This window comes from Phodopus roborovskii, unplaced genomic scaffold, assembly GCF_943737965.1.
Source record: "Phodopus roborovskii unplaced genomic scaffold, PHOROB, whole genome shotgun sequence".
Taxonomy (NCBI): Eukaryota; Metazoa; Chordata; class Mammalia; order Rodentia; family Cricetidae; genus Phodopus; species Phodopus roborovskii.
The window spans coordinates 2440701-2467677 of record NW_026125675.1 but is presented as its reverse complement, the minus strand read 5'-3'; the positions used below and the strand labels follow the sequence as shown (position 1 = coordinate 2467677).

The 26977-nt window shown below is 42.5% G+C and overlaps 3 protein-coding genes and 1 pseudogene across 3 annotated transcripts; all 4 read left to right on the top strand.

Annotated features, from left to right (window-relative positions):
• The first annotated feature begins 2224 nt into the window (after positions 1–2224).
• Positions 2225–3956, top strand: Slc10a3 (solute carrier family 10 member 3). The gene has a single exon (XM_051178339.1). The coding sequence runs from the start codon at positions 2304–2306 to the stop codon at positions 3735–3737; it is 1434 nt and encodes a 477-aa protein (XP_051034296.1). The 5' UTR covers positions 2225–2303; the 3' UTR covers positions 3738–3956.
• Positions 3957–4619: 663 nt separating this feature from the next.
• Positions 4620–7530, top strand: Ubl4a (ubiquitin like 4A). Its single transcript, XM_051178362.1, has 4 exons — positions 4620–4779; positions 4939–5044; positions 5300–5508; positions 5625–7530. Exons 1-4 carry the CDS (start codon positions 4732–4734, stop codon positions 5733–5735), a joined length of 474 nt encoding a protein of 157 aa, XP_051034319.1. The 5' UTR covers positions 4620–4731; the 3' UTR covers positions 5736–7530.
• A 5698-nt stretch (positions 7531–13228) lies between these two features.
• On the top strand, positions 13229–15229 carry LOC127217390 (rho GTPase-activating protein 5-like; annotated as a pseudogene).
• Positions 15230–20529: 5300 nt separating this feature from the next.
• Positions 20530–21860, top strand: Lage3 (L antigen family member 3). The gene is made up of 3 exons (XM_051178361.1): positions 20530–20768; positions 21091–21219; positions 21527–21860. Exons 1-3 carry the CDS (start codon positions 20530–20532, stop codon positions 21639–21641), a joined length of 483 nt encoding a protein of 160 aa, XP_051034318.1. The 3' UTR covers positions 21642–21860.
• Positions 21861–26977: the final 5117 nt, after the last annotated feature.

The following is a 26977-nucleotide window of genomic DNA, read 5'->3' as shown; positions in this document are numbered from 1 at the left end:
CACCCGCTCAGGCCAGGCCCAGCATGAGGCCTTTCGGACGTGGGAGTGACATGGAGGCTCTCCTGAACCCAAGACTGACCTCAGGGTTGTGAACCCTTCCTAACCTCTCCAACCACCTGTCAACCCTCTGACTTCCAGGTGCGGAGGAGACCTAGTCATCACTTCGCTGCTGTGGAAGAAGCTTCCAGACAGGATCATTTCCTTAGCCTTGGAGTGTATTTACCCTAACTCTTCAGCCCCGCTATCAGCAGAGGTATTAGGATAGGGGCCAAATCCCTCTTGCAGTGAGTGAGTGACTCAGATCCACCAGTCCTACTGGAAGGATGGGGTATGGGTGGATGGCCCTTAGCCTCTCCCTTAACTGGTTCACAGCACTATTGATGCCTACCTACATCTTTCCCTCTCCACTTGACTTGTTACCCTCCCTATTCTGGTTTTCCAGCTTCCCTCTTCATCGGTGAGACACAAGGCTGAACCAGGGCCCCAGGGGTAAGCGACCCAAACTCTAAGTCAGCAAAAGCCATATACATTGGGGTAGGTCTAGAGCCAAAGACTGATAAGGGTCCAGATACCTTAAAGGTTCTTGGCAAGCCATAATGTAAAACCTGCTGTATCCAGTGCCATCTAGTTGCTCCAGTTCTAGCAGATGATGATACTAGGATGATGACTGTCCAGTTGAGAAATGGAAGGAGGCAGATCCCTCCAGTCACCCTAAGTCACTCCACCCTTAGAAATACTCAGGCTCCACTGTAAAGTTAAAATTCTGGTAGGTGGCTCACACTTTTATCTCAGCATTTGGGAGGCAGAAGCATGTAGATCTCTGAACTCCAGCCCAGTCTACATGGTAAATTCCAGACCAGCTAAGGCTATACAGTGAGGTCCTGTCTCAACAACAAAAAGACTCTGGTAGGGCTGAATGTGGTAACCTATACCTTTTAATTTCAGCACTTAAAAGAGACAGAGACAGGTAGATGTCTTTGAGTTTAAGGCCATCCTAGTCTACATAGTGAGTTGTAGGCCAACCAGGACTACATAACAGAGAACCTGTCTTAAACAAAAGACTTTGGAAGGGGAATGTGTGTCAAAGAAATGTATGCAGATTTTCGGATGTAGCAGCAGCTATGAGAGCTCAAATTCTGAGACTGAGGAGCTCTGACAAGAGAAGGTTGCCCAATGAAAATCTAACCCACTTCTACTGTAACTTCCCTGAGAAGTAGGGATGGACTTCCCACAAGGACTCCTGTTTCATTAGTATAGGGCAGGTGGGACAGGACATGAAGCCACAGCAATGGTTTACCCAATTCTGTGTCAGTAGCAGCCATCAACTGCAAACTTTGGTTCAGTACGTCACATACTGCCCATGTCATTTTATCACCAGTTTGTAATTGGCAAATGGTATTCAGACTCCTCTGTTCTATTCTTTAAAGAACTGGATCTGCCCCAATACAATATTCCCATCAGCATTCTTTTGTTTTCTTCATTTTTTTGTGTGTAGTCCTGGGACCCAATTCTAGTCCAGACTGGCCTTAAATTTACAGAGATCTGCCTGCCTCTGACTCCTGAGTGCTGAGATTAAAGGTGTCCACCATCCTGCCCAGCTCCCATCAGCTCCCCTTGTTCTCTTATGACTAGTCTCCCTCTCTCCCCCAGGAAGTTATTTTTATTTGATTTGTTTTGTTTGAAAACACAGTACCAAGTCCTCCAGGCCCTGGAAATGGCTGTATAACTGAAGGATGATATTGGACTCCTGTTTATCTTGCCTCCACCTCCCAACTGCTAGGATGACAGTGAGCCACAATACCTAGCCCCTCTAGGAATCAGTTTAGTTCATTCCTATAATGCTGTCATGGCATCTTGAAACCATTGTAAAATGGGCTAGTGGTGACAGGGTTAGAGATTTCTCTCCTAGAACCCTTAGTACTAGTACTTAGTAAGGTCACCACAGTAGGCAAGTCCAGAGAATTGGCACACTGAGTGGGGTTTCCTATATGTAGCTGATCTCTCTTGAGGGCTGAGAAGCTTGAGGCAGCTGTGCTGGAGGATGAGATGGATGAATGACATTCAAGGACCAAACTAGAAGTAAAAGATTCTCTGAGAGCCCCATGCTCCTGAGCTTGCAGTTTCTCCTCTTCATTAGCCATTTTCTTTGCCCCTTCTCTTTTCAGAGAAAGCCCTGCTATCAAGAAAGACCACACAGGACTAGGACCTTCCCATGAACCCTTCTCAGGACATTCCAACAGCACAAGCAAGGGTGTTCCTCTAAGACACAAGGGGCCTATGAACACTATCCTTTGAAAAGTGCCATGGTGGTCAGGAGAAGCAGAAATAGCTCCAAGCAGTTGCCTGGCCTGGGAGCTCAGGGTGGTTGTACAGGTCTCCTAGGTATGCTCTGGACTGCCTTGCTACTCATAAGTCTGCCATGGGGGGCCCAAGTGATGGCCATTGCCAACCTCAGCACTGCTCCAGGCCACACTGTGCCACTGACAGGTGGTCACTATTTGAGCATTGGGGATGGCTCAGTGACAGAATTTGAGTTCCCTGAAAAGAGTGAGGGTATCATTGTGATCTCTAGTCAGTACTTGGGACAGGCCAATGGAACAGGCCCCAGCCCTACACTGAGGGTTATATCCCTGGACACAGAGGTGCTGGCCATCAAGAATGTAAGTGCCATAACCTGGGGCAGTGGGGGTGGCTTCGTGGTGAGCATCCACTCAGGTCTTGCTGGGCTGGCCCCACTCCACCTCCAGCTCATGGACCTCCATGAGGCCCCACCTTTGCTGATTGAAGAACGGAGAGATTTCTGTATCAGGGTGTCACCTGCTGAAGACATCCCTTCTACACTCAACCCCAACTTGGGCCACTTCTCAGAGAACCCAATCCTCTACCTGCTCCTGCCTCTTATCTTTGTCAACAAGTGTTCATTTGGGTGCAAAGTGGAACTTGAAGTTTTGAAGGAGCTCCTACAGAGCCCCCAACCTATGCTGTTGGGACTCTTGGGCCAGTTTCTGGTCATGCCTTTCTATGCTTTCCTAATGGCCAAAGTCTTCATGCTACCCAAGGCCTTGGCTCTGGGCCTCATCATTACCTGCTCATCACCTGGCGGTGGGGGGAGCTACCTCTTCAGTCTTCTCCTTGGAGGAGATGTCACCCTGGCCATCTCCATGACTTTCATCTCAACAGTAGCTGCCACAGGTTTCTTGCCACTCTCATCAGCCATCTATGGCCGCCTTCTCAGCATCCATGAAACACTCCACGTGCCCATCTCCAAGATACTGGGGACCCTGCTGTTCATCGCCATCCCCATAGCAGCAGGTGTGGTGATCAAGTCTAAGCTCCCCAAGTTCTCAGAGCTGCTGCTACAGGTCATCAAGCCCTTCAGCTTTGTACTTCTCCTGGGTGGCCTATTCCTGGCCTACCACATGGGTGTCTTCATCTTAGTGGGAGTCAGGTTACCCATCATATTGGTGGGCTTCACAGTGCCCCTGGTTGGCCTCTTGGTGGGCTACAGCCTGGCCATGTGCCTGAAACTGCCAGTGGCCCAGCGGCGGACAGTCAGCATTGAGGTAGGGGTGCAAAACAGCTTGCTAGCCTTGGCTATGCTGCAGCTGTCTCTGCGCCGCCTTCAAGCAGATTATGCCTCTCAGGCCCCCTTCATTGTGGCACTGAGTGGTACCTCCGAGATGCTGGCTTTGGTTATTGGCCAGTTCATCTACAGCAGTTTGCTTCCTGTCCCATGAGGATCCTGGATTAAGTGTTATAACTCCAGCCCCCAACCTCCATCCACTGTCCCCACAGTTCTTCTGTACCAAAGGCCTTTAGTTCTCATGCACTATGCACTCAAACAAACCAGTTTTTGTTTTTTTTTGTTTTTTTTTTTTTTTTACTTTTTTTCCAGCTTTCAGTGCCAAAGAGGCCATGCTGACTTAGAAATATATTTCAATAAAAGACAAAAGCAAGCTTGGATCCCTTCCAGTCTTTGTCCCTTGAAGCCTATTAGATGGGGATAGGAAGAATGTGTCTGGGCTGGTATTGGCCAGGATGGTGAACAGGCGTGGTGACCATGCACAGGGCCCACTCTCTCCTACCTCTGTTTTGCACATGATAGACAAATGTACCTTTGAGCTGTATACCCAGATCTGCAAAGGCTTTTCTCTATCAGCCCTCCCCAATAGAGCAGACCTCTGTTCTATAATGAGTGAAGAGATAGAGGCCTGGGTCCACTACTTAAGATCCTCAGCCAGGATATGTTTTGCAGCCAGACTAGAAAGGAAAAAGTAGAAAGCCATTGGGCTAAGGCAGGTAGGACTGGATCATTTCTGTATGTGAGACACTACCACGTGTTTGCACTGATGTGGTCCACCAGCAGGGTAGGAATTAACACAGACCAGGCCTTGCATGAGGCTGACATCCTGGCCCTTCCTTTCAAGCCACAGCTCCTAGATGAAGCAAGTCTGGCACAAGTTCCTCAGTTTGATCCCAGTGGGCGGGACGTCTCTACTTCCTTGCACCATAGTCTCTGGAGGCTTGTGGGTTCAGGGTGGTGGACTCTACCCCAGACTCAGGGAGGCGCAAAGCCTTGGAGGCGGAACCGGGCGGGAGCCACGCGGCGGGCGCGCCCCTTTCACGGCTTCCGGCGGCAGCGGGCGGTTCCGGCGCGCGCCCGGGGCGGCGGCGCGCGGCAAGGAACCGTTGGGGTTTGGTTTGGTCCTAGTGGAGGCGGTTGTGGACACCATGCAGTTGACTGTGAAGGCGCTCCAGGGCCGAGAGTGCAGCCTACAGGTAAGGTCACCCTGGAGGCTGCTACACTCACACACTCCGCCGCTGGGGCCGATGGCGGGCGGGGGAGGCCAGGAGAGCTTACCTCAGGAGGGGGCTCGAGGGCTTCCTTGCCCAGGGAAATTGGGCTAAGCCCTTGCCTCTCCACCTCGGCCGGATCAGGTGCCGGAGGACGAGCTAGTGTCTACACTGAAGCACCTGGTCTCCGATAAGCTGAACGTCCCTGTGCGCCAGCAACGTCTGCTGTTCAAGGGCAAGGCCCTAGCAGGTAACCAGGGAAAGGAGCCTTCCAGGGATCCCCACACACAGGAAGTTGGAAGTTGGGGGACGGGATGTACAGGCCAGTGTAATACATTTGGGCACTAGCTGCCAATGGACGTTGGAAAAGTAGCTGAGCCGCCACCACCCCACCAACCCATAGCCGGATGCTGCAGTGTTTCACTATAGCTGTCCGTGGCAGGATTGCTCTCTTGGCCACCCCCACAGCAGTGAGGAAGGAACCCCACCAATCTCTCTTTGGCAGATGAGAAACGACTGTCAGATTACAACATTGGGCCCAATTCTAAGCTCAACCTAGTCGTTAAACCTTTGGAGAAGGTGCTACTGGAAGAAGGGTCTGCCCACAGACTGGTTGACTCCCCACCCCCACCCCTCTGGCAGCTGATCTCCAAAGTCTTGGCCCGTCACTTCAGTGTAGCAGATGCCAGCAGGGTCCTGGAACAGCTACAGAGGGTGAGAAGAATAATGCTGGACCTCCAATCTTAATGCTTCTAGCCCCAGCCCCCACCTCTTACAAAATACCCTTTCCTGCTTGCATACCCTGAACCCACCTGGTCTTCTCTTCTCAGGATTATGACAGATCTCTGAGCCGCCTAACACTGGATGACATCGAACGTTTGGCCAGCCGCTTTCTACACCCTGAAGTAACTGAATCTATGGAGAAGGGGTTCTCCAAATAGCATTCTGGGATTGGGGGGATAAATCCCAGGTCAGGCCACAGCTGCATGTTGCATTAAATGTGTTCTCATGTTGCAGTTTGGCTCATAGTGGTAATAATAGCTGGTATGTACCCAGCTCTTGCTAGGTGCTAGGCATTACTCAAAGTACTTGGCCTGAATTCTCTTCTGCCTCCCACAAGACAGTTGAGGTTGCACTGTAGAAACACCTAGCAATGGCCCGGGACAGCCAAAGTACAAGTCTAGCCAGCCGTAGAAGTGCCTCTGTAGGAGAAAGAGTGTGCTGTTTTGAGGGATGGGCCTTACCATTCCCATTTAGGCCACTCAGCATACACACTCAAAGGACTCCCTCAGGAAGCCACTACTCCCTGACACCTGCCCTCTAGTGTGTCTGGCATAGCCCTTGGCAAATCTCCATAGGAAGCCAAGTGGTAGCCATCCAGGGCCCCTCTGCTGCTATAGCCAGTGTGCTCTTGATGAATAACAAGGTCAGGGGCTGGAGGATCAGAAAGATACCCCAGTGTCCGTTGTATGACTTGAGTCAAGTTTCTGTGCCACTTTGGTCCCCAGCCATTGAATCTGTTCAGTGATATCCACTCCTCTGACCTGAATAAGTTTCCTTCCCCCTTCCCCAGCTCAAGGTCGGAATCTGCTGTCACCACTTGCAGTTCCACCTTGTGTTCAGTAAGCTAACTGAAGCCAAAAGTGAAGTGGTATCTAAGCATGGGCCACAGATGGAATATCCTCGGCCTTTGAGACATAGCTCTTCTTAGGGGACCCTATCTGCTTGGCTCCTCCTGGAAGTTGGTCTCAATCCATGAGGGACAACAGGTGACTCCACAAGGCAGTGTCACAACTAGGACTCTGCCTTGGTCTTCTCACCCAGTGTTCTCCCACAGCATGAGATGGATACTTGCTCCACCATCTGTGTACAGGGGCATTTACTTTGCACACCTTCATTGCTTAAGAAGAAACTCAGGGTGCTGAGGAGGAAATAGAAATGTAAGCTGAAGATAGTGATTCTTCTTTTCACTGTACCTATGCCTGGGTGCTAAATGTCATGTAAGTACTAGCTCCTTTGAGGAGGACCCCTTGGGAGCAGTTGAGGCTGGAAGATAGCCGCCTGCAGGACACTGCTCCTGCTGCTACACTCTTGCCAAGGAAGCCACTCTGAATGCTGTGGGGGTTACACTGGCCTTTCTTGCCCAAGGGCCTCCTGCATTGGCCTTGGGCTTTGTGGGACAAATCTTGAGTCCCCATAATGTAATGATCAACTAAAGTGAGGCTTGAGGGGATGAGCACCTGATAGAACCTAGTTCTCCCTGAGAACTGGGGTACCACATCAGGGACCTGCTTGTGAGCACATATATGGACTGGCAGCTCAGATAATAAGCTTACCAATGTCCTTGTTCACTTTGAGTCCAGGGAATGTAGTTGGAAAATTAAATAATATTGAAGGTGCATGTGAGACTTTTTACCAACATTAACTCTGTTAATAAGCTAGGCTGCTTTTGGTTTCAAATAATTGGTTTAACAACACAGGAAACTTACTGGCTTACAAAAGCCCAGGAATACTGGCAGTGAAACAACATTGTCACCAAACAGCCAGCTTTTTTCCTGCCTCCCTCTGAATTCTCCAGAATCTGCTTCATCCTCACCACTATTTCTAAGGATCAAAGGGTGGCTGCCTGCAGCTTCATCAAAACCCTTCATTCGCTGCCACCAAGGAGTACTTTCTGTAGCATAGCTTCTGTCTCAGATGCCCCAGCAAATAAATACTCTATTGTTCAGAACTGAATCCTGTGTAATCACTTGGGCTGCGCATATGGGGAAAGGGGTTGTTGATTATCAGTTAAAACCTACTCAGATAGTCTTGGTCTGCTTCCCTGGGCACATAGGAGCTGTACCAAGGAGGAAAAGTAAATGGATGTCCTGGTGGATAAAATGGCAACTCTCCACTAAGGAAACATCTAAACCAAAAAGAGTATGACCCCTTGGAGATAGTAAAAGGGAAAGGAGTAAAGACTCGGACAAGGAGTGTTTTCTTAGACTTGCATGCAAGGCATTTAAAGTTTCTAAAGGCAGAAGAAACAAACTGTAGACATGTTCATGAGACCCTTGAACCAATACTTCTCAATTCAGGGTGCCAGAAGCCTGTGTTTAGATGAGTTAATGGAATTTTTAGCATATGTTACAGTGTAGCTACCTATACAGCGGAGAAACTAGAGTTCTTCAGGAATTGGGCTATGGCTGAAACAAAACTCAAGTGTAAGGAGGAGTTGTGAAAGGGGTCCAATGATATCTGATTGCCTTGGGATGCTTGGGTAGCTGTATGTGTGAGGTCAGGGACAGGGGAGATGAGATTGGACATGGAGATGAGTGAAATGCCTTCAAACTATGGATTGGGGGCCCTGTAATGGAAAAGCTGATCCAGAAAAGCAAGAAGAGGACTCCTTTTGATAGTCAGCTATTGTATTGTTAATGAACCTTTTCTTTGCAGAGCACTCTTGTCATTTCATTCTCATCTGACTGCCAGATGTAGAAAGTGGATGAGGAACAACTTAAACCCAGGCATAGCTTTATCCTTGAGCTCTTGTAAACATGCTGCTATACCCAGGAATGTTCTGGAGATGGAGTAGCATTCATGTTCCTTTCCTTTTATTTCTTTTCTCATTCAGTGTTAAGCCTTGAGGAGCTCTGTCAGGGCAAGGATAGCAGATAAGAAGAGGGAAGACAAGAGGTAACAAATGCTGCTGGTATGAAAAATAGGAAGGGAGCCATAAGAGGAAGATGAGAACTCTTTGAAAATAGTGACCACAGGATGCAGATCCTGCATTTGCCCTGAATTTGGTATGCCTTTCCATATACCAACAAATTCTAAAATCTAAGGACCCACATCAGGGATTAGAACATTTGCTATAGGCACTGTGCCCTGCTGAGCCACATGAACACCCAAGTGGCAATAATCTACTCCCTCCTTGCCCAATACAAGTTCCGGACAGCCTCTTCCTGAATCCCAGATATAGGTATGTTATGTGATCACAATCGCAGCAGAAATGAAGGTCCCAACTCAGGTGGCCTCCCAAGCACAGAAATGTTCTGGGAGCTGGTATGAGATATTTGGTAGGCCAACAGGAGGGCAGATTAAGGAGCTCAGCATTTATGGTGAGGCTCATTGAGTTGGATATTCACAGGGGATCGATTAGTTAATGAGAGGGTTTTTGGTATGAACTTGTGATTTATTCCATGTATGTCTACATGGACATGGCAAAATAACACAAGAAAAGCCCCAAAACAACCACATTTAGAACAGTTTGAACATCCATCATCCAACTGAACCTTTTGGAAAAGAGCTATGAAAGTTTGAGACATTCCCTTATGCCTCCTCCCTGTTACAACAACTTTGTTCTAGCACCACAATATTCTCTAGGCCCACCTTGTATACGTTCTTACCCTTGACTGAGGATGAGCCTTTTACTGAAGAATGCTATTTGTTTGTCTGTTTATTGAATGGTATTTAGAAACAAGATCTATGTGAAGGATATGCTCACTGTGAGTGAGGTACCACTATTTCTAGACCCCTTTAATAGACAAACCTTAAAAATACACACACACACACACACACACACACACACACACACACACACACATATATATATATATATATATATATATATAAATCACAAGTTCATGCTGAAACTTTCAGCCATAATCTTGAGTCACAGTTCTTTCACACCTTCTCTCATTCCACAGTGAAAATTCTAGTTTCTGACAGCATTGATATATTTACTCATTTGTACTACCAGATAAAGTCTATCTTTACATATACCCAAAATAGTTTCACACTCACCTCACCCAGACCATTATCTACATTAAATATGCTAATAAGAAAGCCAGTTATCTTTATCTTTAGAATATATCCCACAAGAGAGTGTCATAACAAAGCTGTACTTTAAAGGCACTGAATTAGCTGGGTGTTGTGTATACCTGTAGTCCTAGCTAATCAAGTGACTAAGGTGGAAGGGTCATCTCAGCTCAGGACATAGAGACCAATGTGACCAACATGAAACTCTTTATTTAAAAAAGAAGTTAATTTAAAAAAATAGAAAAGTTACAGTGAGGTGGATAAGCATTTGCTGCACAAGCCTGGAGAGCAGCTATCTCAATCTTCTACAGAAAAGCATTTTAAATAGTTTCTGGTTTAGCCATCCTGAAAATTTTATCACAGTAATTATGTGTGTTCAGTTCCCATTCTGCTTTTTTTCTTTTTTGTCATTTACTTCCTTGTTTCATTAGTCAGGAATCACTGTCTATATATCCCTCAAACGCATGGCAGTCCTTCTATTTCAGCCTCTCAAGTACTTGGATCCCAGGCATGCTACCATACCCAGTTTTCCCCTTACTTCATGTCCTTTCCAGCATGAACTGTCACTTATGTTATGTATCTTAGCCCTTCTGACAGGTGTAAGATGGAACCTCAAAGCAGTTAGTTTTGATTTGCATTTCCCTGAAGGCTAAAGATGGTGAACATTTAAGTGTTTCTCAGCCATTCAAGTTTCCTCTATTGAGAATTCTCTGTTTATATCTACACCCTATTGGATTATTTGATTTTTTTGATAACAAGTTTTTTGAATTCCTTATATATTTTGGATATTAGTCCTGTATTGAATGTGGAGTTGCTAAAAATCTTTTTTCCATTGTTTACACTACTGTTTTGTCCAAATGATGGTGTCTTTTGCCTTACAGAATCTTTCCAGTTTCATGAGGTCCCATTATTGACCATTTATCTTAGCACCTGTGAGAAATTCTCCTCCTGTGCCAATGAGTTCAAGTCTATTCCATACTTTCTCTTCTATCAGATTCAGGGTATTTGGTTTTGTGTTGAGGTCTTCGATCCATTTGGAATTGAGTATGTTCAGGGTGATAAGTACGGATCTATTTGCATTCTTCTACATGGAGACATCCAGTTTGACCAGCAGCATTTGTAGAAAATGCTGTATTTTTTTCCTTTTTTTAATTAAACTTGAAACAAGCTTGTTTTACATGTCAATCTTCTCACACTCTTGTCCTTTCGTGTTCCCCCCCACCAACCTCCATTCCATCCCCTTTCTGCCCCCCAGGAAGAGTGAGGCCTTCCATGGAGGATTTTCAAAATCTGTCACATCATTTAGGGCAGGGCCTAGGCCCTCCCCCATGTGTCAAAAATGCTGTATTTTTGCCAGTGTGTACTTCAGGGTTCTTTATTAAAAAAAAAAAAAAGAGGTGTCCACAGATAATGTGGATTAATGTATAGGTCTTCAATTCTTTCCATTGGCCAATGTGTTTATTTTTATGCTGATACCATGCTGTTTTTATTACTATAGTTTTGTAGTACAGTGTGAAACCAGGAATAGTGAGACCTCCAGAAGTTTTTTATTGTTCAGGATTGTTATACCTGACATGAATTTGTTTTCTTTTGGATTTTGTTGTTCTTTTGTTTGTGTTTGTGTGTGTGTGTTTCCATAAGAAATTAAGAATTTTCCTTTCAAAATCTGTGAAGAATTGTATTGAATTTTTTTTTGTGACAGGGTTTATGTGTGTAACAGTCCTAGCTGTGGTCCAGGCAGGGTTCAAACTCACAGAGGTCCATCTGCTTCTGCCTCCAAGTGCTGGAATTAAAGGCATATGCCACCACCACCTGGCCTTGTGTTGGAATTTTGATGGGGATTGCAATGAATTTATAGATTGCTTTTGGTAGGGTGGCCATTTTTACTGTGTTAATCCTACAAATTCATTGGCATGGGGGATATTGCCATCTTTTGATAGCTTCTTCAGTTTTTCTTCAAAGACAACAACAACAACAAAAGAATAGGTATAAAGACAGTGGACAACCTTGTTTTCTTCCTGATTCTATTCTGTGCTTTGAGTTTCTATTTAATTTGATGTTGGCTGTTGGTTTGCTATATATTGATTTTATTATATTGAGGTAGGTTCCTTGCATCCCTAATCTCTCCTGGACTTTTAACATAAAGGGGTGTTGAATCTTGCCAAAAGGTTTTTTTTTTTTTTTTTTTTTTTTTTTTTTTTTTTTTGCAGCTGATGAGATGATACTGTGGGATTTTTTCTTTCAATTTGTTTATATGGTGCATATATTGACAGATTTACATATGTTGAACCACTGATCATCTCTCAGATGAAGCCTACTGGATCATGGTAGATGATCTTTTTGATGTGTTCTTGCATTCAGTTTGTAAGTGTTTTATTGAGTATTTTTGCATGTATGTTCATAACAGAATTCAGTCTGTAATTCTCTTTCTTTGTTGGGTCTTTATGTTGTTTGGATATCAGGATAACTGTGGCTTCATGAGATGAATTGAACAGTGTCCTTTGTTTCTGTTTTATGGAATGACTTGAGGAATACTGGAGTTGATTCCTCTTTGAAAGTCTGCTAGAATTCTGCACTAAAAATGTCTGGCCCTGAGCTTTTTTCTTTTCTTTTTTTTTTTTAATTGGGAGCCTTTTAATGACTACTTCTATTTCACTAAAGGTTATAGGTATGTTTAAATTGCTTATCTAATCTTCATTTAACTTTGTTAATATAACAGGGCCCCAGAGCTTAGTAGGTCCTGAGACCTTAGCACAACTAACTTCCTTGATAGATATGACATTCAGGCTGTAAAACTCTGCTTTTTAGTTTCTGCAGTTCCTCTTCTGGCTAACTGTTCTTGTTAACTGACATATATCAACCCAGAACATTTTTTGTGCTTAAAACCTGATCCTGAGAAAAGCTTGAGGCTACACTGGGATCCCAAAAACTCAGTGTAGATGACAACCGACTAATAAAGACTTTCTATTGTCTTAAACCCATGTCTGAGCAGTCTTCTCTGGTGAATATCCCACAACACAGTAAATGGTACCTATAGAAAAAACAGCCATTTCTTTTAGATTTTTCCAATTTTATGGAGTACAGGTTTTTAAATTATGTCCTTATGATTCTCTTGAGTTCCTTGGTATCTGTTGTTATGTCCCTCTTTTCATTTCTAAGTTTGTTAATTTGAATAGTCTTTCTCTGCCTTTTAGTTGATTTGATAAGGGTTTGTCTATCTTATTCATTTTCTAAAAGAACCAACTCTTTGTTTCATTGATTTTTTTTATTTTTTGTTTGTTTCTGTTTTATTGATTTCAGTCCTAACTTTATTTCTTGCATTCTACTCCTTTTGGATCTCAATTTTTTTTATGTAGGCACTTGGTGCTATGAACTTTCCTCTTAATACACTTTCATTGTTTCCCATAAATTTGTTTATAATGTATATTCATTATCATTTAATTCTAGAAAGTCCTTATTTTCTGAAACTGACCCATTTTTTCATTCAGTAGAGTTATTCAATTTCCATGAATTTGTAGGCTTTCTGTTGTTTCTGTTGATGATATCTGGCTTTAGCCCATTGTGACCTGATAGGCTGAAGGGAGTTATTTTAATTTTCTTGCATCTATTGAGACTTACTTTGTGACCCGGTATGTGGTCAACTTTGGAGAAAGTTCTGTGAGGTGCAGAGAAGAAGGTGTTTCCTTTGTGGTTGGGTGAAATGTTCTGTAGATATCTGTTAGGTCCACTTATAATGTCTGTTAGTGCCAGCATTTCTCTGTCTAGTTTTTAGGAGGTAACATTGGAAGTAAAATCTAATGTTGATAAACAAGCCATAAGAAAGTTCAGGAATATTCTTACTAATAGAACAAGCATGCACAAAGTACTGAGGATTGTAGGCGTCTGGTCTGTGAACCTGTAACAGTGGCCACAACCCTTTCAGTGTGGCTTCAGGTGGACTGAAGTGGAAAGAGGGAATTAAGAACTGAAGCTTCTCAGATCAGAAAAGATAAATATATGGCTAATCTTCTATTTACATTAATTCTTGCAAATCAGAGGGACTCCATTAGTAAAAGTCTACCAATTGTTAGATACCAAGGACAGCAGTTGGCCAACAAATTGCAGTGTCCTTTTGTAGATATACCTACTGGTATGTATCCTCGTAAATTTAATGAATCACAAAGCAAGTTCTAAGAGGAGTATTGGAATCACTTAAACACAATTTAGATGGGGTGAGCCCAGTTCCTATCAATAAACATGTGTCAGGAGTTGACTTGAGAATTGTCATGTGTATCATGTGTGATGATCCATTTAGTGTGGATCTTTTTTTTTCAAGACAGGGTTTCTCTGTATTGTTTTGGAGCCTGTCCTGGAACTAGCTCTGTAGACCAGGCTGGCCTTGAACTCACAGAGATCTGCTGGGATTAAAGGCATGTGCCACCAACACCCGGCTAGTGTGGATCTTATTCTTTCACCCTTCCTAGATTCTCATTCTTGTAGTTCTGATCAAGCTGGACAGAATAATTCCTTAATGATTTCAAAATTATTGGTGAAAAAAGGAGGGAATACAAGTCATAATATTGTCATACAACTCCTCAATTGTAGTAAGAAAAGATGAACTGATTTGTGGGTATATATTAGTTTATTCTGAAAAATGGAAAGCATAAATGGGAATGCTTCATGCATTTTTGTCAGAAGTTCAAGATATCATTCCTGTACAACTAGTGGCAGTTACTGACAGTCAAGCAGATTTTTTTTTTGAAAATGAGGCTATCAAGAAGTTAATGACTGAAGGAGAGCACATTGCATCTGAGATGACTGCTAAATTTACAACATTATATTCTTTATCTTAATATCATCAGCAAACTGAGAACTTTACTCTGTTTTTCAGTGATGTCCTAGAGAAAAAATAGGATACAAAATTCCTATTTGTCTGACAATACAAGGGAACCCACCCATCAAAGTAAAGACGTTTTTCTCCCATCTCCAAGAGACTGTTTTCCTTGTAACAACTACCCTGATTCAGATGATGACACCGAAGCACCACCTCTTTATAGTCCAACTGGGAATGATGTACAGTTGCTTCCAACACCCAGTGACCATTCCAGATACAGGTTAGATTTAGAAGGAAATGAGTATCCTGTTCATAGCACCCCAAACTGTCAGGATCATGAATGTAACCATAAAGTGCCTCCACCTGTTAAACCTAAATGAGTTGTACAAAACAAATGTGAAAAAACTGGATACAAACCTTTTAAAAACAAGTGAAGCAGCTATTGGTAAAAATCCAAGAAAGTAACCTTCTTGGGTGCCTTTGGCACACCTTGAAGATAGGGATTCTTCAGATAACTATTAGGAACCCCTTGGTACAATTTTCACACAAAAGGGCTATTCTGATGAGATTTATGTCATCTCAGATGATAGTCAGAATTGAATTATTAAAATTCGAAACTCATTTGTAAACAACACCCACGGAGATGAAGAAAATGGGTTTTCTGATAGAACCTTGAAAGGTCATAGAAAACGTAGGCCTTCAAAACACAAATATAAATCTAAAACTTTGTTCAGTAAAGCCAAGTCATACTATAGAAGAACACATTCAGATGCAAATGATGTTGAGGCTTTCACTACTTCCAAAATAAAAAGGAAAGGAAGACACAACTAAGAAAGAGAACTACACACCAATACCCTCATGAACATTCAGGCAAAAATACTCAGTAAAATGCTGGCAAATCAAATCCAAGAACACATCAGAGAAATCATCCAACGTGACCAAGTAGGCTTCATCCCAGGGATGCGGGGGGGGGGGGGGAGGGTCTAGATATGAAGATCTATCAATGTGATCCATCATATAAACAAACTTGGAGAGATCAGGGACAACAGGAACATACCTAAACATAATAAAAGCAATATAAAGTAAACCAACAGCCAACATCAAACTGAATGTAGAGAAACTTAAGGCAATTCCTCTAAAGTCAGGAACAAGACAAGGCTGCCCTCTCTCTCCATATCTCTTCAATATTGTACTTGAAGTTCTAGCTAGAGCAATAAGACAACAAAAGGACATCAAGGGGATCCAAATTGGAAAGGAAGAATTCAAACTGTCTCTATTTGCAGATGATATGATAGTTTACAAAAGTGACCCAAAAAAATTCTACCAGGGAACTCCTACAGCTGATAAACACCTTCAGCAAATTAGCAGGATACAAGATTAACTTAAAAAAAATCAATAGCATACTATGTACAGACAATAAAGGGGCTGAGAAAGAAATCAGAGAAACATCACACTTTAAAATAGCCACAAACAACATAAAGTATCTTGGGATAACACTAACCAAACAAGTGAAAGACCTATATAACAAGAACTTTGTGTCTCTAAATAAAGCAATTAAAGATACCAGAAAATGGAAAGATCTCCTGTGTTCTTGGATAGGTGGGATCCACATAGTAAAAATGGCAGTCTTGCCAAAAGCAATCTATAGATTCAGTGCAATCCCCATTAAAATCCCACCACAATTCTTCACTGACCTTAAAAGGATAATACTCAACTTTATATACTTTGTATGGATAAACAAAAGAACCAAGATATCCTAAACATCCCTGTACAATAAAGGGACTTCAGGAGGCATCACCATCCCTGACTTCAAGCTCTACTATAGTGCTATAGTCCTGAAAACAGCTTGGCATTGGCACAAAAATAGACAGGTAGACCAATGGAATCCAATAGAAAATCCTGATGTTAACCCATACACCTACGAACACTTGTTTTTTTGACAAAACAGCTAAAAGTACACAATGGGTAGAGGAAAGCATCTTCAACAAATGGTGCTGGCACAATTGTATGAGGGTGTGTAGAAGACTGCAGATAGACCCATGTCTATCGCCATGCACAAAACTCAAGTCCAAATGGATCAAAGACTTCAACATAAATCCAGTCACACTGAACCTCTTAGAAGAGAAAGTGGGAGGTACCCTTGAACAAATTGTTACAGGAGACTGCTTCCTGAACATAACACCAGTAGTACAGGCACTGAGATCAACAATTAATAAATGGGACCTCCTCAAACTGAGAAGCTTCTGTAAGGCAAAGGACACAGTCGATAAGACCAAACGGCAATCCACAGAATGGAAAAAAGATCTTTACCAATCCCACATCTGACAGAGGGATGATCTCCAAAATACACAAAGAACTCAAGAAACTAGTCAACAAAACACCAAAAACCCTATTAAAAAGTGGGGTACAGACTGAATAGAGAATTCTCAATAGAGGAAATCAAAAAGGCTGAAAAACACTTAAGAAAGTGCTCAACATCCTTAGCCACCAGGGAAATGCAAATCAATGCAACTCTGAGATACCATCTTTCTCCTGTCAGAATGGGTAAAATTAGAAACACCAATGTCAGCTTATGCTGGAGAGGATGTGGAGACAGGGGAACACTCCTCCACTGCTGGTGGGAGTACAAAATGTACAACAGCCTTTTTGGAAATCAGTATGGAGGTTCCTCGGGAAAATAGGAATCAGTCTACCACAGTACCTGGCAATCCCCCTCTTAGGAATATACCCAAATGTTCCACATCCATGCAACAAAGACATCTCTTCAACTATGTTCATAGCAGCATTATTTGTAATAGCAAGAACCTGAAAGCAACCTAGATGCCCCTCAACTGAAGAATGGATAAAGAAGATGTGGCACATTTACACAATGGAATACTACCCAGTGGGGGAAAAAAATGCAATCTTGAAATTTGCAGGCAAATGGATGGAACTTGAAGAAACCATCCTGAGTGAGGTAACCCAGTCACAAAAAAAGGAACATGGTATGTATTCACTCATATATGGATTTTAGACATAGAACAAAGGATCACCAGCCTACAATTCACACCGCCAGAGAAACTAGGTTACAAGGAGGAACCTAAGAGATTCATACAAGTTCCCTCACAGAAGGGGGAAGGGACAAGACTTCCTGAGCATATTGGGAGTGGGGGGGCAGTGAGTGGAGAGGGAGCTAGGAGAAAGAGAAGGAGAGGAGAGGAGAACATGTGGGATCAGGAAGATTGAGTCAGGGGATGAATACATGAGGGATAAAAAGAGATACCATATTAGAAGGATCCATTATAGGTTTGAAGAGAAAACTGACTCTAGACACATGTCCAAAGACATACAAGTATGACCCCAACTAACAATCTGAGCAACAGCGGAAAGGCTGCCTTAAATGCCCTCCCCTGATAATGAGATTGATGACTAACTTATCCACCATCGTGGAGCCCTCATCTAGTAGCTGATGGAAACAGAAGCAGACACCCACAGCTAAACACTGAGCTGAACTCCTGAAATCCAGTTGCAGAGGAGTGATAAGAAAAGGGGTCAAGACCAGGCTACAGAAACCCACAGAGACAGCTGACCTGAACAAGGGGGGAGCTCATGGACCCCCAGGCTGATAGCTGGGAAACCAGCATTGGACCAACCCAGAACCCCTAAATGTGGGTGACAGTAAATGCTGTGGCTGGAGCTCTCAAACCATTCTTTCCTGATCTGTGAGATCCTTTGATTCCATATTCACTCCACCCAGAGCTATTGGAAGCAGCAAAACTCCCATATAAAACAGAATGACTACAGAGCCCACACTCAGGAGCATAGAGAAGGCCCCAGTAACTACACAGAATGTGGGTCAAGACAGGAGGCATGGGGCCATAGAGAGGGAACTGGAGCCACATCATTCAGGGCTCTTACAAATTACTGCAAAGGGTTTGGTTTTTATTCCACGTGCAATTAGAAAATGTTTTAGGGATTGTTTGTTGGGTCGATGATTGGTTGATTGTGATAATAGGAATGAAACCAGAACCTTGAAATGCCACATAAATGCTGTATGAAATGAGTTCTATCCAACCAACCTTTTTTATTTTAAGACTTTAAAAAATGTTTATGTGTATGATTGTTTGGTCTGTATGTGTGTCTGTGTATCATATGTGTTCCTGGAACCTGTGGAGGCCTGAAGAGACCATCCTCTAGAACGGGAATAACAGACTTTTGACAGCCACTAGGAGAGTGCTAAGAATGGAACCCAGGACCTTTGTAAGAGTAGCCTGTGCTCTTAACTATTGAGTCATCACTCCAGTTCCAATATACAGGGTTTTAAGCATATATGTGATCTATACTAGACATTAAACAGTGAGAAGAATGAGTTGGGCATGGGTAGGATCAAGGTACATTGTATACATGTATGAAATTGTCAAAGAGTAAGTGAAAGGTATTTTTAAAGAAATTTACCAGGAGGTGGTAGTACAGGCCTTTAATCCCAGTACTAGGGAGGCACAGACAGATGAATCTCTGGAATTTGAGTTTGAGGCCAGCCTGGTATACAGACCTAGTTCTAGGACATCCAGGGCTGATACACAGAGAAACCATGTTTCAAAAAAAAAAAAAAAACTATTTTGTAACGACTAAGCTGTAGATAAGAAGAAAATCAACCTCAGAGCTTTTGAAGGTGTCATTCAAGGAGAGAGGCTGGACAGAGAGTTCAGTAATTAAGAGACTTGTTGCTTTTGCAAAAAGACCTGGGTTAAGTTCCCAAAACTCCCATAAAAGCTTACAATCACCTAGTGCCAGTACCCACAGGGACACCAGGCACTGCATACTTATATAAAAACAGGCAAAACACTCATACACATAAAATAAAAATAAAATAAATCTTAAACCAGATGGTGGTGGCACTCACCTTTAATCCCAGCACTTGGCAAGCAAAGGCGGATCTGTGAGTTCGAGGACAGCCTGGTCTCTATCTCTCTCATCTCTCTCACTGTCTCTCTCTCTCCAGGGTTTCACTCTATAGCTGTCCTGGAAATTAGTTTGTAGACCAGGCTGGCCTCAAAATCAGAGAGATCTGTTTTTGTCTGCCTCCAAAGTGCTGGGATTAAAGGCATGTGCCTTCACATCCAGCTAAGAGACCTTGTCTGGAAAAACAAAGTAAATCTTTTTTTTTTTTTTAAAGTGACTGGCAGTAAAGGAGGCAAAAACACAGATGCAGGACCTATTTTAGAGGGTACCCTAAATGGACTTGTTGATATAGCTCAAAGTCATATTTTATTTGTTTGTTTTGTGTTTTTTTGTTGTTGTTGATTTTGAGTCAGTGTAGGTCTGGGTGGCCTTGAAGTTGTTATGTAGACCAGGCTGACCTCCAAATTAAACAAAGAACTATTCCTGGGGCTGAGATGTGGCTCAGCAGTTAAGAGCATTGGCTGCTCTTCCAGAGCACGTACATGGCTGTTTACAACTGTCTGTTACTCCACTTCCTGGGGATCTGACATCCTCACACAGACATGCATGCCAACAAAACACCAATCAATGCACATGACACCAAACCATAAGATTATTTTCATTCCTACTCCATAACTGTAATTTTGCTAGTTATGAGTCACAATGTAATTATCGGATATGCAGAATATCTGATGTGAAACCTCCGTGAAAGGGTCGTTCTACCCCATCCCACCCCCCAAGTTGAGAATCATTATCCTAAATGCGGGATTTCAATGCAATACCACGCCAGGCCAATTTGTTTGATTTTATAGTATTTTGCGGCTTTTGCTTTGTTTTGTTTTGGGGTAAACATCACCTTCCATCCCTTTCCTTTTTTTTTTTTTTTTTTTTCGTGACAGGGTGGCTCTGTAGACCACAGGCTGGCCTCGAATTCACAGAGATTCGCCTACCACTGACTCCCGAGTGTGAGTGCTGGGACTAAAGGCGTCTGCCACCACCGCCAGGCTCCTTAGCTCCCTTTTAAGAAACAGAAAGGAAAGTTGGACGTGGTGCTGTACTTTGGAGGCTAAGGCCTCCAGGTGGGGACTGACCCACTTTAGCAACTTTGTCACCAGCCCATTCGCGCAGGTGCATGTGGGATTGGCAGCCTGAGCGAGGGCGGAGCTTCCGGAGGATAAGGCGGGCTCTGGGCTGTAGCGATGGCGGAGGATGGGTTAGAGGGTGGAGCAGCGGCAGACATGCAGGCAACACGCACAGGTTTAGGCCACACTGCAGATGGCGCCGATTCCGCGACTAGCTACTGCTGTCCAGGTGATGCAGGCACAATGGTGGTTATTCCCAGTGGAGCTCACCCTGTTGCAGGAGCACCGGAAATCTCCGTTTCGAGCAAAAACACTGTTCCTTTAACTCAAAGGCCGGGAATCCGACATCATAGATTGTATCCTACCGGACAGGGCCAACTGGGCCAATTTAGGGATGCTTTAGGAGGGGGAATGGGTAGTCTGGAGGTGAGTGTGCGTGTGTGGAGGGGAGCGTCAGGGAGAAGGGGATCCCGCGCTGATTGAGGTATGTTAACCACGGGTGGTCTGGTCATGAGAAAATGACAGGCGAGGGAGACCGGAGGGTAGAGGGAAATGAGCAGGAATTGCCCAAGCAATGTACAAGATGTAGTCTGGAGAGCTTGGACCAGATGATTTGGTTCTAGAGGGCCAAGTAGGCAAAATTGATTCAACATGGTGCCTTTACTGAGTCTCCACTAGCGCCCTTACAGTGCCTTTCCCGACCTCTTTGGAGGCAGAAATCGCCTGTGGGTCCCTAGCTCCTGATGCCGAACCGCACCAAGGACTGTTGCAGAAGGAGCTTAAAGTGAGCGGCTGCATGCTGAAGGTGTAAGTACTGAAAAAGTCTGGCATTCTGGTTAGGTGGCTGGACTAGTCTCCACCCAAGACTGCACTTCTTTAGAGACTAGGGTGACATCTAAGGAGATGCTTGTATGGTACAATGGGTGACTGAGGGGAGATCCAGAAAGGGTAGGAGACAGGAAGCAGAATTCCAGGCCAGTCAGAGCTACATAGAAAAGTCCTTGGCCAGCCAGGGCTACATCATGAGATTCTCTCTTTCCAAAAACACATAAGGAAAGAAGGAAAGGAAATGAATTACCATTTTGAACTTAATATTCTTTTCCCTCACTCTTAGACACTGGATCTCGGAAGACTCTCGCCTCCTCCGAATTTCCATCATGAACTTTCTTGACCACCTTTCCCTATTGGTGAACACCATACAGCGCTTTGGGCCTCCAGTTTCTCGTTAAGCCTGACTCCGAAAAGGGATCCAGGCCTGACCTTTTGTCTGTTTCCACCTAAGCAGTGCAATTTTCTGGAAAAGATACCAGAAATAGTAGCTGATAGTTAAATGTGGGACCTAATATTTTTTTGCCTGACTTGGTTCTCAGGCACTTAGGAGACACTTGTTTAGTCTGGTGCTTAAATGTTTGTTGCTGAAGAAAATAAAGCTGTGCATTTAATCTGTATTTGAGTGTTTTCAGTTTCCAGATTTTCTTTGACTTTTTCTTCTGTTGGAGGAGAGGTTCTGGAATTCAGGTTATTTGTTACTATAAAATAAGAATATTCACCTAATGTGTGAGATCCTTGATTTAATCCCCAGCACTGAAAAAACTATATTAGTAGAAAGTAGAGGAAGACAATTTCAGAAATAGAGGAAAATTAAAACCACATGCACCCTCTCATGCAGGGCTCACTACTGCCTCCACTTCAGGAAACTTTTGGTATTAGAATTTTATCAATATAATAAATATGTAACAATATCATGAGGCCCCTCTTCTTCATGAGGCAGTTAATGTTTGTTAGGAAGAGGGAGTTGTTTTTCTTCAGTAGTATAACCAGTGTTAACTTGCTCATAATTCTGTAAATAATCCCACATCCATAATCCTAATTAAACTCAGTGAGGCACTAAGGAAAGACATGGAAATAAAGATGTAATTGTTATGAAGAAGGGCTTCAATAAGGATGAGAGGAGGATAAGAAAGAACAATAGGGGGCATATACATTATAAATGTGTATGAAATTGTCAAAGAATACTTTTTTGACAGGGTTTCTCTGTGTAGCTCTAGCTGTCCTGGAACTCACTTTGTAGGCCACTTTGTAGAGAGAGATATTATAAGGAATGTCCTACTTGTTCTTTATACAACCAAACTCCACTACAGCAGGAAGTAACACAAGGAGTACTCAAAGGAATGAAATCTGGCAAATGGGCATGTTCCATTTTGTAGAATTTGGAAAATTAAATATGTACACCACACCATTGATACCTATTCAGGTTTTCAATGAGCAACTGCTTTGAGTTTGGAAAAAGTTGATCTGGTTGCTAGATGTTATGGCCATTATGGATATACCTACAAAAATAAAGACAGAAAATGCTCCAGCATACATCTCTAAGAAAATTAAACCTTTTTTCTCATTATAATATAAAGCATATTACAGGTATACCACACAATCCTACAGGGCAAGCAGTTAAAGGATATGCTAAATAAACAGAAAGGAATGATAAAGACCCCTGTTGCTGGAGTTTCTTGCCCCATCAGGTCCTGTTGCAGCTTCAGCCCCAAATAAGCACACAAAGACTTACATTAATTGTAAAACTGTTGGCCAATGGCTACGGCTTCTTATTGGATAGCTCTGTCTTAATTATTAACCCCTTTCTATAAATCTGTGTATTTCCACGTGGTCTTGGCTTACCGGAGAATGCCTGGACCTGTTACTCCTTTTGCAGCTACATGGTGTCTCTTTGTGGAGCCTTTCCCAGAATTATCGTGGCCTAGTCCTGCCTGTCTTCCTGCCTCTATTGGCCAAACAGTGTTTTATTTATCAACCAACGAAAGAAACACATATACAGAAGGATATCCTCAATTAGACCCCCCCAGAAACAGATTGTACAGTGCTTTATTAACTTTGAATTTTCTGAAAGCTAATGAGAAAAGGAACAACAGCTGCAGAAAGACATTGGCAAGTAGAAAAAAAAAAACTACAGAATTAAATCAGCTGGTATACTTCAAAGATGTGTTAATGTCTGAAAGGAAACCAGGACATTTATGTTGGGGAAGAGGTTTTGTTTTTGTTTCCACAGGTGAAGAAAATCTACGGATACCTGATGGGAGATGTCATTCTGTAAATATGTTTATCTTATTGGTTAATGAATAAATCACTGTTGGCCAATAGGAAAGCAAGATAGTGGGACTAGGAGAGAAGGAGGAAAGAGGAAATAGTAGGGAGGAGATCCAAGATGGTGGACTGACAGAATGCTAGTCTCTCTCTCTCCAGTAAGATGAGATCACGTGGAAATACATAGATTAATAGAAATGGGATAGTATTTAAGAGAGAGCTAGCCGATAAAAAATGCTAGTAACAGCCCAACGGCTTTATATCTAATACAGAGTCTCTGTGTGTTATTTGGGGCTGGCAGGGAAAAACCTATTTGTAACAGATAACATCAAAATTGATAGTTTCTATTTGAACAAGACACCTCTTAATTAGAAGAGATGATAGTTCCTCAAGTATCATGGCTGTTTAATCTAAATGAACCTATAAAATTAAAAAATGTTTTTCATTTGATCAGATATAACTTGCCAAAGGAGAACCTTCCCAAAAATTTAGGGTTGGGGAAGGGTTTTATTTTTGTCTTTTCAGGAATCTGAAATCCACTAGACAAGTGAGACACCTGAAGAAAAGGGATAAATAATCCATAAATATTGTCCCAAGGAAAAGAGTAAATTGGCATATTGATATATCATATTTCCAACAGGATAAAATTTTATAAATCTTCCCAAATGTTTGTTTCTGTTTTTCCCTATAGACATATAACTAAAATGGTCTGTTTGTAGTCCCAGGCCAATTAAAGAATAAACCTGGCTCTGGAGTTGAAGTGTGGCTCTCTCCTTCTCTAAACCTAAGCATACTTGTTAAAGTAAAATCCAAAATATCTGTCTCATGTCATAAGAGTCACCTGATATGGAATAGAAGAAAACCAAATTTAAGGGACTATTGTATTACCATTAGTTTCATAATCATTTGGTTCTAGTTTGAGTCTTTAAAACTTTACTTGAGGTATAAATATTATCATCTAAAAATTTATTAGATTAACATATATATGTATGTGTATTTTAAAGTTTTTGCCATGATGTTAATGATTGTGTAGAATACTAATTATAGAAAAAGGCTTTATCTCCCTTTCTGTACATAATTTCTGGTTTGAGCCTCTATCAGTTTTCAACAGTGAACCATGACCATGCCTAACTGCAACCTTTGAAGTCTCCAAAAGGAGGATGGGGCCCCAAAATGACAATTTCACCAGGATTATGATAATACCATTAAGATGGACTAAAAGCTGCTCAGAACAATTTAGAGGAGGCTTGCTGAGATGGTCCAGCCTCACAGACTATTCTAGCAAAGACTTGACACAAGACCTGCACTCTCCCATCACATAGAGACTGGACTCCAAATGATAGAGCTTGACAGTTGACCCAATTTTTCTTTTCAGAATCCCCTAAAGACACCATTGCCCCCAGACAGCAAGAAGTAAATTTAAGACCATGATGCCCACATTCCCAAAAAGTGGGGTGGGTGATTTTTGGTCATTCAATAGATTGTGGATATTTCTCATTGTTTAAGGGGATTGGTTACAAGTTGTTACTGATAATGGTCAGGAGATTAGATTCGGGGTTCTTGTTTTGAAAAAATTGGAGAATATAGATACAATACAATAAAAAGGTAGATTATTGAATCTACTTCTAAAAAGCAAGTACTAGTTTTAAATATTTTATATTGGATTGGACTTTTGTATATTGTATACAAATATTGTATGTTGATACAAAATTGAAATTAATTGGTTAAAACATACTGTACATACATTTCCAGTACTGTTCAAGATAGTAAATTACGTACAAAACTTTTGACTCACCAAGATAGGATAGATAATGGGAGTATTATCTTTGAATTTGTCAAATGCAAATGGACTAGGCATTATTGATGTACTTATTGCCTGAATATATCATATATAGTTATTGTACTTACTGTATATATTTCTTATATTAGTTATAACTTTTTTACTTTTAGACAAAAAAGGCAGATATGCGGAGATATCTTGTTTGTACAAATATGTAACACAAGTTCCAATAGGTCTTAATAAAAGCCTGGAGTCAGATATAGGGGGAAATGCTGAGAGATCAGAGAGAAGGCAAGCCAAAGCCACCTTTACCTTATTAGCTTTCCAGCAGAAAAGAGACCGAGTTCCTGTTTCCTCCCACCTATATTCTTTTCTCTGCCTAACCATCTCACTTCCTGTCTGTCTGCACAGACCTCCAGACTTCTATGGTTAGCTAGCAGCTAGCTTCATCCTTTGATCTTCAGGCGCTTGCCTTTTCTTCAATGTTCTGCCCTGAAATTAAAAGCCATTCCAACTTCCTACTCAGGGTCTCATCTGCTAAAGTTGGTGCCATTTATTTACCTGATGGGCTCTAAAATTAAAGCATTTTCTCTCATCTCTTTTTCTTAATCTTTATTTTGGAAACATGGACTGGAAAAATGAATGTAAGTCCCTATTGCTGAAGATAGTATGTTTCAGACACAAGACTTAATTTTAAAAATAATTTAATTATGTGTGTGTCCTAACTGTGAGTTTGTGCATGTAAGTTCAAGTGTCCCTGGGTGCCAGAAGAGAGCATCAGATCCCCTGGAGCTTGAGCTATGAGTTCTGTGCTATGGATGCTGGGAGCTAAACTCTAGCAATCTGGGAAAACAGCAGTAAGTGCCCTTAGCAACCAAGCCATCTCTTTAGCCTTCCAAACAAGGCAATTACAGTATCTTAAATTAATTGACAATCTCATATAATGCATTGTAGTTGTTCATCCCCCATTCCTCTCTTAACTCCTCCTAGATCCACCACTGTGTCCTTAACCCCCTCCCAAATTCTGTGTCCTCCTTTTTTGTTGGGTTCAAGACAGGGTTTCTCTGTGTAGCCTTGGCTGTCCTAGAACTCACTCTGTAGACCAGGCTGGCCTCAAACTCAGAGATCTACCTCCCTCTGCCTCCTGAGTGCTGGGATTAAAAGCGTGAGCCACCACCAACCGGCCCGTGTCCTCTTTTTCAAAAGAAACCATCAAATCCAGTTTGTGTTGGCCATGTACTCATGGGTGTGGGGCCAAGGTTGACCTGTAAAGGGACATAACCTTGAAAACTGATTTTTCCCTCCCCCAGAAGCTATCTACTGTTAATTGGTCCCCAGTTATAGGTGGGAGCTCATGAACCTCTCCTGCTCAACAGTAGAGTACCTTGATCTTGTACAGGTCTTAGGCAGTCACAGATGCAAAACAAGTCATTCTTTAACTTCTGGACAAAAACATAAAAAAAGAATCCCACAAGCCATGTGTGTTTTTCATCTTGTTTGAGATAGTTCATGTGGCCCCCATTGGCATGAAGTTTAGTGTGTAGCTGAAGCTATCCTTGAATTCCTACTGACATCTCCCACATACTAGGCGTAAGCTAACCTGTTTTATTTTTCACACGTGTATGTACATGAATAACCCAGTGTCTATGGATGCACCTGTTGTATATGTGGAGGTTGATGTTGAGAATC